General features: G+C 39.4%; 1 protein-coding gene across 8 annotated transcripts in view; it reads left to right on the top strand.

Annotated features, from left to right (window-relative positions):
• The first annotated feature begins 11,633 nt into the window (after positions 1 to 11,633).
• The window catches only part of b4galt6 (UDP-Gal:betaGlcNAc beta 1,4- galactosyltransferase, polypeptide 6), a 55,735-nt gene continuing 48,904 nt past the window's right edge, over positions 11,634 to 18,464 (top strand). For 5 of the 8 annotated variants that reach the window (XR_009680680.1, XM_061077944.1, XM_061077942.1 and 2 more), the window contains exons 1-2: positions 11,634 to 12,281; positions 15,987 to 16,103. Coding sequence is in view for 7 of the 8 variants with exons in the window: in XM_061077944.1 (XP_060933927.1) it covers positions 12,170 to 12,281; positions 15,987 to 16,103 (229 nt within the window). In the remaining variant the exon portion in view is untranslated. Of the gene's footprint in view, positions 12,282 to 15,986; positions 16,104 to 16,803; positions 17,312 to 17,448; positions 17,507 to 18,464 lie in introns of those variants that run through there. The other 3 variants (XM_061077943.1, XM_061077948.1, XM_061077945.1) reach the window with 3 other exon arrangements.

Below are 18,464 nucleotides of genomic sequence, written 5' to 3'. Positions count from 1 at the left end.
TCAGCTCTAACGGGGGGAAAGCGTAGAGTAGTACCTGTGACCACTCGTGTTTAGTAACCGCAGGTCCACTAACGGGCGTACACCCCCGTCCGGATCAGAAAGTACCTTGAATAGAAGCCACTCTGGCTCTGTTCTCGTGGAACCACCTGAACAGCCCCTCTGTTCTTCAGAGCCACGATTTATTTCTGCAAGATATGCACATTTTCTCCCTGCGCCTGTGACTGCAATATCCCGTTGAAACGGGGTGGAATGGACACAAATTGAAGCCTGTAGCCCCTGGTCACAGTCTTCATTACCCACTGCGAGACCCCACAGGTTCGCCACTGTCGGGGTTCGAGCCGCCAGCGGCCCTAGTGCCTGAGCAGCGGTGGGTACCACGAGCTGTGTGATTCCAGGTCTCATATTGCCCTTTGCAACAGGCCGGCTGGGTTGATGTGCCATAGACGTCATACTGCCCCCTCGTGGCATTATGCGAGCCCACACCCCTCTGTTCCGTTCCTCTATCATTTTGATAGTTTTGTCATTTTTTACGAAAAAGTGAGGCTGGGCCTTCGGCATTTGGCCATTTGGCCATTTATTGAACATTTCACAGAGGGAAAAGGAATTTTGTGTTTTCTTGGGCACAGTATTGTGCTTGTGCACCGTTTGCTTTTGGAAACACTCGGCTGCGGCTCCACAGAGCTCTCTGCAGCGCCGATCTTTCCTTTCTCTGATTTTATGTGAGCTATGAGTGCCAACATGGCCTCTGCACGCCTTTTGTGGGTTCTGGAACAAGCTCCTCGGAGCTGAACCCCTTCCGTCGCGAGGGAAGCAGGCGTCTCTTCTTTTTGGCCCCCAGAGTGCCAGGATGGGCAGCAGGATCTCCCGCTGTCACGCTGGCAGCGAAGGGTTTCTTCGCCCAGGTGCCCTTGAGCTCCTGCGTTTTGTTCTGGCCCCGACCGCCACTAAGAGGTTTTAGACTAAAGGATATGATGTGACATCCGGTCTTATATAGAGTAGGAGGTCCCTCCTCCAGTGACAGACGTCACTTCTACCTGCCAGTCAGGACTGGTGGAGTGTAAAATTGCTTCTGGGGGACAGCGCGGAGGGCGTGTCCCATAGTGAGATACCAAAACAACGTTGAAAAAGAACAAAGTGCTGTGAATAGATGCACTGTATGAATGTGTGTTTTGAATGGGTGAATGTAAAACTGTACTGCAAAGCACTTTGAGTGTTCATCAAGACTAGAAAAGCGCTATATGAATACAAAACCATTTACCAGCTTAAACCAGCCAGCCAGTCTCTCTCTCTCTCTCTCTCTCTCTCTCTCTCTCTCTGAAACTGGTACATTTATTACTCTCTCTCTCTCTGAAACTGGTACATTTTCTCTCTCTCTCTCTCTCTCTCTCTCTCTCTCTCTCTCTCTCTCTGAACCTGGTACATCTCTCTCTCTCTCTCTCTCTCTCTCTCTCTCTCTCTCTCTCTCTCTCTCTCTGCTCTGGGTCTCTATCTCTCATACCCCCCCAAAAAAGCGTCTCTCTGGATCCAACAGCAGAAGGCACTCATTTGAAATTCTCGGCCGGAGGAATTTTCTAGTTTGGTTTTAATCATCTTTCTCTTTAATAATCTCATATTAACTGTAAAGAGGTGGTGTTTTTGGCCATTATGTTCTGGAATTAATTATTTAAAATTTCTGAGGTGAATAGAAATGATAATTAAAGTTACATAAAGACATATAAACACATCTTGTTCACTAGTAATCCGCTTACTGGAACTCACTTCCACACTGTTCTCAACTCACTTCTCTTGTTTTTAGTGGCCAAAAAAAGTCTGAATACCCCCGGCATCCTTTCTCTTCGACATGATGGCACTTGATCACTAACATCGGTCGATTTTTACCCGAGCCAGTGTGGTCATGGGATTTTCATTGTGTTGCTGCTGTCTGAGTAATGTGGGTCCTTGGGTAGCTTCAGTCTGCTCACTGACATCACAGAAGGTAGGTTCCCACCCTGTTTTTTTCAATAGGCAAGTTAGTGATAGAGTGTAAAATATTTTTTTGTCAATGTCAATGTCATTTGTATAGCACATTTAAAAGAACTTGGTTGACCAAAGTGCTTGGTTGTCCAAAGTGTACAGGATGAGTGGCACGGCCAAAGGACAGTTACAAAGGAATACATTAAAAATCAAGTAATACATTAAACATACATTAAAGTTCAAGTCATACAAATAAAATACAATAATTAATGTAAAAAATAAATATCGCCAGTGTGTTTGAACTACATGGCGCTATCTATGATTTCTTGTGCCAGATGAATTGTACTGATCTGGCCTCTAAGTTCAATGATAGCCACTGGTTAACTAAGCTGGCGTACCTCACAGATGTTTTTGCGGGGCTTAACAAGTTGAACAGCTCCATGCAAGGGAGAGATGCAAACGTCATGCAGCTCAACAAAAAGCTTGATTCGTCAAAAAAATGTCAAGGTAGAAAGAACAAGTGGAGAGTGGTAACTTGGCGATGTTGTGTTTAGTTGAAGAATACTCTGACAGCACTGACATCAACGACACTATATGTGAGCATTTGAGGAAAGTTGTGCATCAATTCCAAAAGTACTTCACTGATTCGGATGAGTGGCGCCATGACAGCAAGTGGATCCTGCTCCCATTCAGTGACGATGCAGCAGTAGGGTCAAGTCTGATGGCTGTGGAAGAGGATCAGCTGATTGAGATGTCCACAGACTCTGTCAGGAGGAACATGTATGACACACAGCCCCTTGTTAAGTTCTGGATAAGTTGCCACACGCAATTGGAAAACCAATTGTTAAAACTTCCTTCTATCCACATCTACGCACGCACACACACGTAGGCATGCGCGCGTATCAGTGGGCCGCGGATTACTTTCTTGTCAGAATGGTGGTCCCTGGGACAAAACCAGTTCAGTTCATAAGCTTCACCCATGTGCCTATTATTCGAGACGCTGGTCACCTGCTGAGAGGAATTACGATGTTGGGAACAGGGAGTTATCAGCGGTCAAGTTAGCTTTAGAAGAGTGGAGACATTGGCTTGTGGGGGCGGAGCAACCATTGGTAGTTTGGACTGATCACAAGAATTTAGAATACATTCAGTCAGCTAAAAGGCTAAATTCCAGACAGGCTCTGTGGGCTTTGTTTTTAAGTCGTTTCAACTTTACATTAACTTACCGCCCAGGTAAACATAACATCAAGCCTGTTCTCAGGTCCTACAGTGGGCTCACACCTCTAGGTTTGCCTGCCACCCTGGAATTAGCCGCACTCTCTCTCTCCTAAAGAGATATTTCTGGTGGCCCACGATGGATGCAGATACATGCTCATATGTTGCTGCCTGTTTGGTGTGTGCGAGGAGCAAGGCTTCCCACCGTCCTCCAGCCGGCCTTCTGCGTCCACTTCCAGTTTCTTACCGTCCATGGTCACACATCGCATTGGACTTCGTCTGTGGTTTGCCTCCCTCACAAGGTAACACAGTGGTTCTCACCGTTGTAGACCGATTTTCCAAGGCTGTCCATTTTCATGCCCTGCCCAAGTTACCATCTGCTCAGGAGACTGCCAAACTATTAACCGACCACGTTTTCCGTCTACAAGGCATTCCTTGGTTTGCCTGCCACCCTGGAATTAGCCGCACTCTCTCTCCTGAAGAGATATTTCTGGTGGGGTCACCTCTCATGTTTGGAAGGCTTTTTGCCAGGCCCTTGGAGCCAAGGTCAGCCTATCTTCTGGACTGTCAGGACCAGGTTTTCCACCCTCTTGTTTTCCCTTCCCCCACTGTTCTCCTTCCACAGGTGGCTCAACCTGGAGCTGGGAGGGGCCTCCAGTGGAATACCTGCGCAACTGAGATTCATCTCATCAACTCCACCTCGACTCCATAAAACCTCAGCTCATCTCCCCTGTTATCGCCAGATCACCCGTTCACCTGTGTGATTTAGCTGCGCACCTTCCTGGTTCAACTCCATCCACAGAGTTCTGCCTGCCTGCCTGCTTACCTGCCTGCCTGCCTGCTTTATTGGAATTTCCAATAAACCTTTTCCTGCCATCTACCTGCCGTGTTCTTGGTCTGCACTTTTTGGGTCCGCTTAAAATAAGATCGTAACAGATCCAGCTTGTCCTGCCGGCACTCATTTATTGTCTTTCCTTTATTATTTTTGGAGTCAATCCTGGGCGGAGACCGCGCTCTCCAAAGGGGGCAGGCGTTTCAGGGTTTCGGCCGCTGATTTGTGCCTTTAAATCACCTCAAGCCCGGCACGGCTTCCGAAGATAAGTCAGGGACAATTTTTACTAGGCAGGTTCCGGGGAAGTTTTGCGGTGCGTCTTTGAGATGGCGGCGTTTGATTTAGATGTGTTTATTTCCAACCCGACATTAGGTTAATTTGACCGGTGTAAAAAGTGGGATTTTAATAAACTTGCGGAATATTATGAGATATCCGTACCTATTTCTCTTACCAAAGCTGAGCTGAGCTATGTCTTATCTCAGTAAAATCTCAGGAGATAAGACAAAGGCTAAAGGCCTCTTTGGGGTCCTAGACACAGGCTAAAGTCCTCTTCGAGGTCTTGGTGGGGGGAGACGAGCACAGTCTCAGATTTGTGGCTCTGATGTCATCTTGGCAGTTACACAAGCAGATATATTATGCATACCCAGAGATAATATATAGCAGGGGCGTTTCTAGGATTTTTCTCTGTATCTTTGCTTGCATTCATTCAGTATAAGATAACAGAAGAGACAGAATTTCAGGGTCATTGTGAAATTTGACAACACAAATATGAACTTTTCTCAAATAGAGAGAAATAATTTTCCTGCTTGTTAAGGAAAGACGGATATACTAGTTTTGACTAGCATTAACTGATTATAAACATCAACATTCTATAGGCACTGATATTATTGTTTTAAAATACTAGAGATAGATATTAATGCAAAGAATAGAGAGCTGTCGATAGTTATTTCTTACATTTCAAATTTGCTCGTTCACACTCTTGCTCACTGGAGAAATTTTCTAACAAAATAGCTAGCTAGGTAGCTTAGTGTTAACATAGCTCATTACAATATTCCCTTTCATTTGCCTCAAGTAAACCTAAATTCAAGCAGGTAATAAACGTTAGAAACTACAGAGAGCCACATTCTGTAACCACCTGTACTTACAATTTCACTCCGTGCATCATTTACTATGAGCTATACTCCTTGGCTGTAATCCTGCTGTCTTGATGAGAGACGTTACTTGACAGAGTGAGAAAGCCAGCGCAGCAGCGATACAGACTCCCCAAGGTCCTAGTGCCCGGTCTTTTATTGTTAAGTATGATGAGAGGCTATTGGATTGTAATTTGAAGGGGGAGAAAACATACAAACCAGAAACGCACTCACATATGTAGAATGTTAGAGTTATAAATAACTTGTCCATGTGTAAAACAATAGCTTCAGCCCCCCTAAAACAGGCCTAACGACGCCCCTGATATATAGTGTGGTATAATGGTATAATTTTCCATTACACTCCACCCTTTGGATCATATAATGATCATAACAGTAGATACAAAACACTATACTGGACATCAGACTCAGAAATTCACAAAGATTCAATCAAGGACATTATAACATGGTGATACGAAAGGAATTGCAGTTTTTGTGGAAGAAAAGCTAGTATGGAGGGTGTAGGAAGAAATTATTTTACACAAAATCATCGTCTTAATTACATTCAAACCAATATTATTCAATTCGGTTCTATTTTTATAGCACCAAATATCCGTTCAGTGTGGGGTAGCTCTTTTAATATCTATGATGTCTAGGGAGTGAAGCCTTTGACCTTGGCCAAGCTCTCACACTCCACCAAACACTTCAGACAGCTGCACTGCATCTCAAGGAGAGGAGACGGTGTCTTAGAAAACAATTGAATAAACATATTAGATTTAACAACTTCAATCAAATCAAAAACTTAATCACATTAACAATCATCATAATTAACATATTGTAGAGTCTTCAACCCATGTGCATTATGCACGTAGAGGATCACCACCATGGAGAACATATGATGCATGGCAATAGGGATTCCATCCTCGCAGGATTGTCATTCTAATTTTTACTACAACAATTTTTTCTTTCATGATATAACATTCCTTTGAGAATATGATCCTCCTAGACTTTAAACAGATGAATACAATCACTCACTGTACTTTTTCTTGCGTTTTTCTCTGTTTATACAATGAAACATGACATCATCAAAATAAGACAAAGACCAAAACAAACACAGAAGTGTAAAATGATATGTTCCTCCCAAAATAAGCATTACAGGTCAGCTGAATTACACATTTAATAGTTGTATCTACCAATTTAAGAGATATAATGCATCATAAAGGTCAAATTTCCTATTTGAAAATGATTTAAACTAAGGGTTTAAAATAAAGTATGTCCTAGCACTGACTTAGATAATTTGTCACGCCACTAGATTGTTTGTGTAAGATGCAAACTCTAACATTAGTGTTGGAGGGGGAATAAAAGATGCTGTTTCATAAAAACATCTACTATTAACAAATCCATAGTAGAATAGTGCTGTAAAGTAGATTAAATAATAGGTAAATATTACTCAGAAACGTCTGGATATAATGTAAGAGAAAGGTATTTCATTTCAACTTTTTCAAAATTAGATACAAAATGTATTTGCAATATGTCCAGTAAAATTCCTAAGTAGTCTTTTATCATCGAATTCTTACTAGTAAGTAAACTTTACTCTGGGGTTTCCCAAATAAAATTACAAAGAGTTTCTGTGTGGAAATTGTTACTTAGTCACTCCAAATTTGTATTTGTTTATTATTAATAAATTAATCAATTCCCAAGGTCTCATTTCAATTTGATTCAGAAGCTATTACAGTGAAGGATATATCGTTACCCAGTACTAATTTTGCTTGGATATTTGTAACTTTGCAACTGTGTAAGAGGAAACCTCTTACTTGGTGCACAATGAAAAATATTATGGTAGGCCTGCCTAGATAGCAAATTACATTGTTTGATATATTGTCATAACTATCAAACTATTTTAAAACTGTTGCGGGTGGAAATCAAAGGCAGGAGTCGTCGTTCTCAAGTTCAAATTAAGCAAGTTTATTCAGAGGTCACAGGTCAGGAAACTGCGGTGTCTTGCAAATGATCATGCATGGGCCCAGGCATGGGCCTCCAGTCCTACGCAGTAAGCTGCACAGGAAAAAAAAAGGCGCTTAAACAGAGTGCGCACATAGTTTATATATCGATATACTGGGCATGACAGAGGTTCTTGTACGCGGGGCAGTGCCTCGTTGGCTGGTTCACAAGGCAGTCCTGCCCTCCTGGCTCGTTGGGTCCTCCTCCTGGCGTCGCGTGTTGATGATGATGATCTGGGCGTGCACGCCATGTCGCGGTTACCAGAGGTCATAGCGTTCCGGCCTCAAAGCATTCTAAGACTGATGATCTCATTGTGTGTGTACTGATGTGTGGGACGTACCATGCACAGGAGAGAGGACGTCTTAGAAATAACACAATGAAGTGATTCATGGAATATTGTGAGAAAAGAAGGTATGAAAGCCTCCTCTAAGTCTAATCTTTCCGCTGTGGCAGACTCCCTTTTTGATAAGGAGCATGAAACATCAGAAATTGAGATGACGTACTGTGTGTGTGTGTGTGTGCGTTTACAAAGTGTTGACTGTGGACCACACGTTAAAGTGTGAGTATGTCAATAAAACACTGATATAATAATATTATAACATATTCATGCAAGTTCACTTTTTCAAAGCACAATGAGCTTTACTTAATTGTAAAGAACATTCAATCCGACCGACACTTGAATGTAATTTAGAAATATTAAAATATCCTTGATGAAAAAAACATGAATAAAATAAAGCACTCACAACTAAAACAACAGATTGTTAGGGTTAGCCATTGTGTCAAATATTTTATATGTGTTCAAATTGTAAAATTATTGGGACAATAACTAACTGACCTAAGGACCTTTAGGACCTTCAGACCTTGGGACAAGAACACTTTAATAATTACATCAAATAGGAAAACTGAAATTGATAAAACAAAAGATATGCTCAAACATAAAGTTAAACTTGGAATTAAATATTTGAATTCATTACTAAGTAACATATAGAATTTGTCACAAAGAAGTCCTGTAAATAATTTAGAATGCAACAGAAACACTGAAAAAATTCACTCTCTGATTACTAGAAATTACGCTTGTAACAGAATTCATGGAAACCATTAGGGATTTGTTTCAGGCAGAAACATACATGGCCCCTCCCACAGGGGTGAAATCCTGCAATCTCCATCTTTTCAGAAAGTTTCATTTAATTTACCTCTGCCTTTACCAGTGAAACATCCCATCAGCGTCAGTCTTTGGGTCAGGTATCTCATCAGCAACACTTATATACTTGGAAGTCTGTAATCAGCCTTATTTTTAAAAAATGGGATTAAACATTGGAGAATGCCTCAAACTCAGCAATTTTTATCAGTTTATCTGTGTGTTTCTCTTTGATCATGGGGCACTCAGAGGTGCATTGTCTTAGTCAAGTCTGCTTAGTTCTATATAGTCTCAATACATTTGAGCAGTGGCGATTTTAGCCTGAAATTTCTGGTGGGGCAATTTTGTATGACGTCATGTCACCGTCACAAAAATAGAGGTAGCTGATTATTATATGCAGTAGGCCTATATAGACCAGTAAGGTATACTATGGGCTGCATTTTGAGTGTCAGCAGGGAGCAGAAATCCTATTTCAAATAAATGTCACATGCTTTAGCGCTCAGCGCGACACAAAGATGTTGCCTATAATACAGCATTAAAGTAAAATGATTGCAACAAAGTAAAAAGATTAGACAGACACATAGCTCAAATAACTTGCATAATTTATTAATTTATTAAATTATTATTATCAACATGAGGACGACATGCACCAGCTTCATCTGCACAACACTTTGTGTTTTCCTCCCTTAACTAAAGACGGCCTGCAACTGTTTAGAGTTGGCAGTCATTGCTAAGTGTCATGGGTAATAGAGTTAATTTCTATATTCATTATATATTCAAATGAACACTTATTAGAACAATGTTTATCCTTTGCTTTCCGATTTGATACACTTTAGATAAGAACCCAGTGTTTTATTTTTCTTCTTTGCCATAAGAGACAGAACACGGTCAGCAAAGCTGTGTCCTTCAGGCTCGTTTGTATCTAATAAAATGATAGGAAACATAAAAGTATGTCATTATTGTAGAGGAAGTGTTACTTATGAACAAAGTTTGTATCTTTATTTTCTGTGGATATTCAACTACTGATTTTGAATATGGTTTTGGATTAAACTTTGCACTACCAAGATAATTAATGTACTGTATGGAGTTCTTCCACATTATTAGTATTGCATAGCTTATTCTTCAAACACACTCATCCTCATAAACTAACACTTCTCTCTGCTGGGTGGACCGAATCATGTCGCTTCATGTCAGGTCAATAACTCCGTAGGCTACGTTCCCGTACAGATTTCGTCTGAGACCCATCTGAAAGTGCCCACTCTCCCAATATTAACTTTGGCCTGTGTGGTTCACGCTGATTGGTGTTCCCATGGCACAAGTCTTACGCTTGCGTCGTTGTGCCCAGAGCAGAGACGGACGGCAAGAGGGAAACGTTTCACATAAAATAAAATATATTGTTGCCACAAAGTTCAGATATGCAGTATTTAGCTTTCTGCACAACAGCGTCATCTGGTGGAGCAGTGCCCCACCTTCCCCTAATGTAGAAACGCCACTGCGTTGGGGTGAGAGGAATTTGCCCTCTGCTGTGATCACATGACCCAGAAAAGTTACCTTTTGTTGAACAAATTGGAATTTAGAAAAGCTTGCTTTGTGACCTTCAGCGGGCAAATTTTTTAGCAAAGTAACTGTATCCCTCTCATATTTTTCGCCTGTAATATGGACATACGTACTGGTATGATTATGATTACTCCTGGTTTCCAAGCGTCATGTTTGCCTTGAGCCCACAGTGTTCTGTGATTTCCTGTATGGTGGAGATGTTCCCAGCATCTGTTCGAGAAGTAGTGAAACAGAAAAACTTTTTTATATGCATGCAATTGGTGTTAATAGATGACGGATGCATCCTCAGTACATTTTCAATCAGTGTCGTTTTAAATTTCTTAGCAAACAGACCTAAATTAGTTTGTTATCAAAAGTTTCAAATTTTTCTATATACCAGTGTTTTTCATATGTGATATCAGGACCCATACGAACATGTGATGTACAATGCAGAGAGTCCTCTAGCCTGTACTGTGTGTCTGTGTGCGAAGGGGGGATTCATTCCATGGATTCTCTCAAAAGGGCCTCAGACACTCCTCCAGATGGCAATTTCCACTGATAAGTGTACAGCAGAAGGTCAGGGTCATATTTTCCAACAGCTGATTGCTGATCAAAATTTGTCACAACCTGCAGGCCGTCAGGATTGGAAATGAATCCTATCCCTAGACGACACATGAGGACTTGTCTTAATAAATGAATAGGAAAAAAACCATTTACGTGTTTTAAATTTTTAAAGAGTTCGATCATCAGAATCAGAAGTTAAAGGAACAGAATACATTTCTCTGACAATTTTGCCAGAAGCGCCAATGGAGTGTGTGAATGGAGTGTACATTTCTTTGGGTTGAACAGGAAATCATCTCTCCTTATTAAAGAGGGTGTTGCACCAGAATCAAGCAAAAAACATAATTTGTTAAAGCATATAGTGACAGTTTTTCAAAAACTGATGTGTCCCATTTTGTAAATGTTTTAGTAAAGTCATTTTTAATTTCTAATAATTTGATTGCTTCTGATATCAGTGTGTGTGTCTCATTATCATGTGTGTGGGGTGTGGGTGTGATACCATGTAGTTCAGGCATTGAGTGAGTCACTCTTCACCACTCTCTCCTGACCCGGCCCCCTCCAGTCAATCCACTTTAAAGAAGTCAATTATCAAATTCTCAACAATATCCATCCATCCAATTAAATCCTAAGATTGAGATGAATTTTTATCAAAATAACTGCAGCTTTTGTGACACTGAAATGAAAACTACTGAGCATCTGTTATTTGATTGCATTTAATCTATAACATTCTGGGAAGACTTACAAGACTGGCTCTCAAAGACAAATATTATGTTTGGCTAATGAAACATTAAGAGTGACCTGATTGTTAAAAACCTGGTACTCCTGGCAAAATTCTTCATCCACACATCTAAAAGGAGGAAAATTAAACCCATCTTCTCTGTGTTCAGAAGGGACCTGATCAACATTCATCTCAGTGCCTTTAAACTAATGGAGGGGAAATGTGCCAAGTCTCTTCTCAGAGCTTATCAAGACCGTAACATATATTAGGACCTCTAGTGGAACTAAAAGAGAACTTAGTATTACTTAGTATTTTATTTATTTACTCATTCATTTTTTTTATGATCATTATTATTTTATGCAATTTAATTTGTGCATAATGTGCCTTGTTATTCAGGTTTATTTATCATGATTTTAATGCCTTGATATTTGTACGATTCAAGTTTTCAATAAAGAAAGGGGGGAAAATAAATAAACTTTCTCCCTTGCTCATCGCACACAGGTTTCCACGGCGACGCAGGGGATGGGCGGTGTTACATCAACCGGAAGTAGGGCAAGCAGAAAATGAAAAGGAGACAGACGAGTACTTTTATCATGTATACCACCATGGACAGATATATGTTGAACGTGTGAAATCAGTATAGTGGTACCCGGCGGCAAGGATTCCTATTACTATTAATGAGCCGACTGTATGCGAGAAGCCAGAGCGGTCCCGTCCACTGCATCGATAATGATGTTGTCATGTTGTCATCGTTAACCTGGAAGACTACCACGACTAAAGTTGAGTAGGATTCTGCCGAACTTTCAGCCCGTACTGCTACGGTTTCATCATGCCCGACCGGCAGTGCCCCAAGAGGCTGTGAGTTGCCTTATATTGACGTTATAGCCTGCTTTTTTCCATCTGGAAATTACTTGGCAGGGGAAAGCAGACAAGCACAGCTAGGTTTAGCCTTCTCCGTGCTGCAGTCCTGGGCTTTTATATGGCCTAACTATTGACATTGTTGTGCACCCATTCTTCCTGGACATCTCAAAACAGATAAGAATTTTATGGGATTCACTTCGGCGAAGGAGAATCGTGCCTAAGCTAAAATTATGAACTGGAGGCGGCTACTACGAATGTCCAACCGATCGTTTCTGGCCTTCATATTCTTCTTCTCCATGTCCACCACTTGTCTCTACTTCATTTATGTGGCTCCTGGAATAGGTTAGTAAACATATGTTTACACTGACTCTTATCAAGGTAGCTCTTAATGTTATTACGTGTGGATTCATTTGTGCTGCCGATCTCGCTCTAGTTGCTTACGATTAGCTTACAGGCTAACTACTTCTCACCTAAATGTCCACCCTAGGCCATGATTTCAAGCCAACCTTCATTATCGTTCGATATTAAATAGTGAACTGCTTCTCCCAGTGGCAAATGGATTGCTATATTGTCTAAATATAGCCCATTGTGTTGAAGTTAAGGATGATATACGCTTTATCTGACAGGTCAAAGCAGATTTATGAATGAAATGGGGCATCACTGCAAATTCTAATGTTGTTTGGTTGATCTAACTAGACAACCGGTAGCATACATACATACATACATACATACATACATACATACATACATACATACATACATACATACATACATACATACATACATACATACATACATACATACATCCGTACGTACATACATACATACATACATACATACATACACACACACACACATATATATATATTAAATTTGCCATGCACTCAGAATTTTTCTGTAAACTGCTTACATCCACACCAGATTTCACCTGTGTGTGATTGAAGAAGCTTATTGCACTGCTGTATGAATCTGTTTGTGACTTGGGTATCGTGGCTTGTACTGTAAAGTGCGCTGCGTATTCATCCTGAGATATTTGTATTCTTAGAATTTTTTTGTATTCTTATCTGTTCCATGTTATACATGTAATCAACATGCCCACTAGGTCGCGGTCAATCCTCCCCAGGATCTTCTGCTGTATTCTCACTTCCAGTCACTTGGATGTTTTACAAGGGGGCTGGCAGAAGAAACTTAATAACATCAGAGCCTCTCACTCACACATTTGAGTTCTCAAGTCCCTCTGGAAAATATTCGTAAATTATCTGGAATTTGATACATATCTGAATGTAGCTTTGAAAATAATATATTTAAGAGTGATTATAACAGTTAAAGTTTAATTGCAAAAAAAACAACTACATTTGGAAATTTGTAAAATCTTTACCAAAGTTAGCTTATTAATTTTTGGTCTTTGGTTTTTGAGTCATTGCTGAGATGAATTATATTAAAGGGGCAGTTTGTAAGCTTTCTCTATGGCTCTCTTTGCAAAAACAGGATATAATCCTCATATCTAAGTTTGTAGTGATCCTAAAATAAAAACAGTAGTGTCACTGTTTTGATCGAATGAGTAATAAATTAGTACATTTATAATTGCTATGTTAGATCGCCTTATTGCTACAGTATGGCAAGCCAACCTGGACAAAATGTGTCACTCCTAAATTACGTCATGTAAAAAAGACAGCGTAAATAGCTCTATCCTAACCGAGTAAACGCCGCTTTTTATGGCGCTCTTAATAAAGAACGGTGTAAACTAAGTCCTTACGGTGGGGTTAACGCAGCTTTTTTATGCAGCTATGTTAAGCAAGGGAAAACAGCATTTAATACAGCGCTTTCTGTGCTCATTGACACTGGACGATGTAAAGAGCGTTGTTGTATTGATGACAGCGCCCATGGATAACACAACATAACGCAACAACTAATATCGAGCTTTGATCACTCAATCAGTGAAGATGACGGGCTGACCAAACTATGCGAACACTGATCGCCACCATATGATTTGAGCACCGATCGCCTTTGCGGAATAGCACATTATCCACGGCCTATAGTATTATTCTGTGACATTTAAGAACCCAATTATAATTAATTAAGTGAAAAAGCATTTTGGAATTTTAACCTGTAACCTTGTTGTACACACTAGTTTTCTGTTTCCCAGGTTTATTATACTGCTTTATTTTGCATGTTGAGTTGTGCTTCAGAACTTTAAAATGTTGTGTATTATTCCTTTTCTTCTTTCATCATCAGTTACAGCACTTTATTTTTTTATATACACATGTGCTTCATTTAAGAAGCTCTTCATCCCTTCCACTGTGGTAAATTTGATTCCATTACCTACGTACCATAGTTTACAGTAGGACGGATGTGTGACCTCTGGGTGATGGTGGTCTTTTTCTTAGATTTTCCCAGTAAAGTGTTTGTACACCTATAGCTCCAAAGCTATATGCAAGCCCTTCTGGGGTCATAATGCTCTTAAAGGACTTGTCAGACAACATAATTTTGTCAAACCATATGTGCAATCACAACCATTTTATATTTAATAGTCTATAGACTAAATCAATTAGAAAGACAGATAAAAAATACACAAAAATATAGCATATTTTGTCAGACTTTATTCAAACATTCCCCACCAGGGGGCATCAGTTTTAAATTTGAGGAGTATTATTTCCAGCCAAATATTTGTTCAGTGGCCATTACTGTAGTTCCTAACAATGCCAAACTTTCTACTTGAAAAAAAATTATAGAAAAGGATATATAAATGAATACATAATTATATAGAGATGTCACCTGAGCGAGAGAGAGAGACACACACACATTCTTTTATATTATCAACCACTCATATTGATGAATCTGACCCGGGACAAACGTGATCAATAGATTTTCCACAGTAGAATTTAGTCGGAGGAGGCTGATCGGGATTTGATGGAGCAACGCGGCTACGTCAAATATCTGTTTTCAAACTCTATATTTATATTTATATATATATATTATATATATTATATATATATATTATATATATATATATATATATATAGTTTTGGCCCACAAAACCCTCCATACCAACCAACTGCAAATATATATATATATACACCCAAAATAAATACAGCAGATCTGTTTGATGTGTTTTTTATTATAGCACTTCAGTGTAAACTCAATTGAAGAAATGTTGATGATGCGCAATATGAATATATTCATTAAAGATAAATGATTTCAAAATGTGTACTGTATTGCCTTGTTTGTAGGATCTGGGAAAAGTTCCCCGATATGAAAAATACAGCGGCTAGGGATGATGAGGCCTAAAGAGCCATGTTGCCCATAAATAAAATGCTGAAATGCTGTGGTAACTTTGTTGTCATCCCCAGGCTCTCTAATATGGTCTAACACCATAACCAGTGTTTTGCCGGTTCACACTTAAAATGAACCTGTTCAAAGTTCAGTTCATACAGTTGAAAATAAGCTAGTTCACGTTTACAGTTCTTCTTTCAAAATTTTTAACGAAGTTCACAGTTAGAAAATTGATTCATTCTGATAAATGAAAAAACGGCTCTGCATTGAAAAAAATCCTCCAGCTTATTCTGTATTGCAGTTACGGTGACAATACCAGATAGTATTTTATGAGGTAAACAAAGGCTGTGCGTAGTCTGGTCAAAGTGCAATATTCAGCAAACATATCTTAATCTAAACAGTGTTGTCATACAGTTGTTTTAAAAGGAAATAATAATATTATGATAATATATATGATAACTTTTATACTTTTTTTTCTTCACATTTATTTCATTGTTTTGATCACATTTTTCAAAGTCTTATTTCATTTTGGTCACTGTTGTAGTTTTGATGAATGAGTTATGCATTTACTGTTATTATTGTTTCTACCTGCAACTTAAGAATCTGATGTGATGTAACTGTTCAATGTGTAAAGTTGTGTTTTACAATAAGTGAGGGCATGTAACAGCTGTTGCTACAATGCTACATGAAGAAAAATATAAGTAATTGAGTATATTTAAAGAAATTAACAATGAGTCAAAGAGGCTAAAATGTTTTTTTCTATCTTTCTGTCAGCCAACACATACTTCTTCATGGTGCAGGCTCAGGGCATCATGTTGAGGGACAATGTAAGGACCATTGGCCAGATGATTCGAGTGTACACCAATAAGAACAGTACAGTCAATGGGACAGGTAAGTGATAATCATATTCATGTTTACCGTATGTTCTATTGCCTGTCCTCTTTCCTGGCTAAATCCAGATGCTCTACCTTTAAAAAGTTACAGTTAGAGTGTAGTATGCCGACATGGTACTGTCTACAGCTTCTTGAATGATTCCTGCTACCCGCTTTGCCTACATGTAACCTTATGCATTGTACACGAGATGAACAGACATCACTCAAACCCAGGTTGGCAAGAGGCCATCCAAAGTATGCCAATGCATGTGCAGTTGGAAAGTATTAAAAGTCTCACATGCTGTATTGCACTGCTAGCATCACATGCACTAACACTCTGTTGTCATTGGTTGATAGAAAAAGTTTTAGTTGTGATGCAGCTGTAGTCCCTAATTAAAAATTCTGCAGAATTGTAGTCCATTAGAAATCAGACCATAGTGGATGCCAGGGGTGGGGTTGAGTATTTGTGATTTGCAAGTGAGTTCATCCCTGGGACACGCACACATCAACACAGTTCTGATTGTCTAATGAGAACTGTATTTTCTAGTCATGATATGGCAAAATGATACACAATTTTCAGCAAACCTATGACATAACATGCAAACTGGCCCCAACATGTTGTCCAAAATTTATTTTAGACTTTTGTTTTCCAATTTCCCGGGGTTAGAGACATGATGTGTAACACCACCGCATTGGCTTCTTTGTTGTCATGCTTTCAGGCTCTCCCTTCTGCAGTGGTTATTGTGAAGCAGGTCACCTAGCCTGCTTCGATGTCAGCCTGTGGTCTACTTTAGGACTGGGATCAATCTGATCCATTGAAGGCCCCTCCATGTGGATCTACATCAAGTCATCAGTCGTGGACAATGGCAGTTCTTTCTCTTTTAAATCTTCAAAGGGATAGTTCACAAATTACTAGTCTGTGCTTGATGTGACAATGTACTTGTGAGTGCAAGAGAGATTGAACAGCGCTCTACATAGCTCTACAATATACCAGTGGTTCAGAACTTATGGTGTTTTATGTCAGGATGAGACATGTAAAATATTTGGCTCACTATTTAAACTGTAAAGCAAAACATCGACTGGAATTTCATGTCATCACTTCTCAATCAGGCCACCTGGATTTGGCATTGCCTTGTTTGCCTCCAGTTCCTGGTTCTCTTTTTCTTCCTTTTTTTTACTCGTAGTTGGAGAAGTTGAGGGATCACATTGTTCTTCTCTAATGGGATGGTAAGGTAGACAGCCTTTGAAACAGTTCACAAAGAGTGTGGCAAAATGTACAGCAAAATGTACTCCCCAATTCTATTTTAATCAAAACAGTGGATTAATAATGAATAATTGATGTTTCGATTTGCCACTATTGGTAGGTTTTCCAAACTGGATGCAGGACATCGTAAACTACACACAACACCATAGATTTCATGTGTGAGTATTGCAAGTTCCAACAATTTTCTCTCACAATACACTTCCCCCCCCTCTCTCTCACTCATGCACTCAAGGAATATTCACTGGATGTAAAAATCCGTCCATACATTTTGCTTGTATGCACGCATGCGCTCACTAACACACACACAAACACACACACACAAACACACACACAGTAACAAACTAACATTTTCTCACAAGACAGGTATACTAATTGCAATTAGAAACCACTGTGGCTTACACTGGGTTGGGATTATTTTGCACCCTGACTCAGTTATACAATCACACCTTTCTGTCCTTAGTGATCTTCAAGACCCCTGAAAGAAAACATGAATAAATAAAATCCATAGATTTCAAAAACCAATGGCCACTCAAATTTCAAATACTATTTAGAACTTGTTCCACTGAAATGAATTCTGGTAAAAAGATATACAACTTTCTTACGAAGGGAATGTGAATGCCTTCCATTCTCCAAGAACTGCAAATACACAATTTGACATTCATGAGATATCATTGTCTGCTTTAAACAAAATGGCACCCTCAGAAGGGTAAAATATTTATCAGTTTTACAGTTCGTCAAATTTTTGCTTGTCATTTGTCAGGTCTTATGTTGTCATTATTTCTTGTCCAGTTTTATAACGTACAGTGATGAGTTGTCTACTGTGTTGAGCCTTGAGCATCAATACATTCAAAATACATTTGACAGTCAGAATTTTTTTTAATTCATACTAAAATAGAGTTACTACAAATTTCCTTTGATAATCAACTCAGCAATATTATTATGTGTGTGTATATGATAACTGTATACCCCATTGTTATTGTTGATAATGTTGGGGCGCAAAATCAACAAATCATCTACATGTTGTATAAATTTACTGTTCTTGTTCCAGAATCTGGTTAAATACATGTGGGCTATGTTTGAACCCCTGAATCATTCTATTGCAGAAATATTGCTTAC

The sequence above is a fragment of the Limanda limanda genome, chromosome 9, assembly GCF_963576545.1.
Source record: "Limanda limanda chromosome 9, fLimLim1.1, whole genome shotgun sequence".
Lineage (NCBI taxonomy): Eukaryota > Metazoa > Chordata > Actinopteri > Pleuronectiformes > Pleuronectidae > Limanda > Limanda limanda.
Note: the sequence above shows the minus strand (reverse complement) of the source record. Positions and strands in the feature narration are given on the sequence as shown.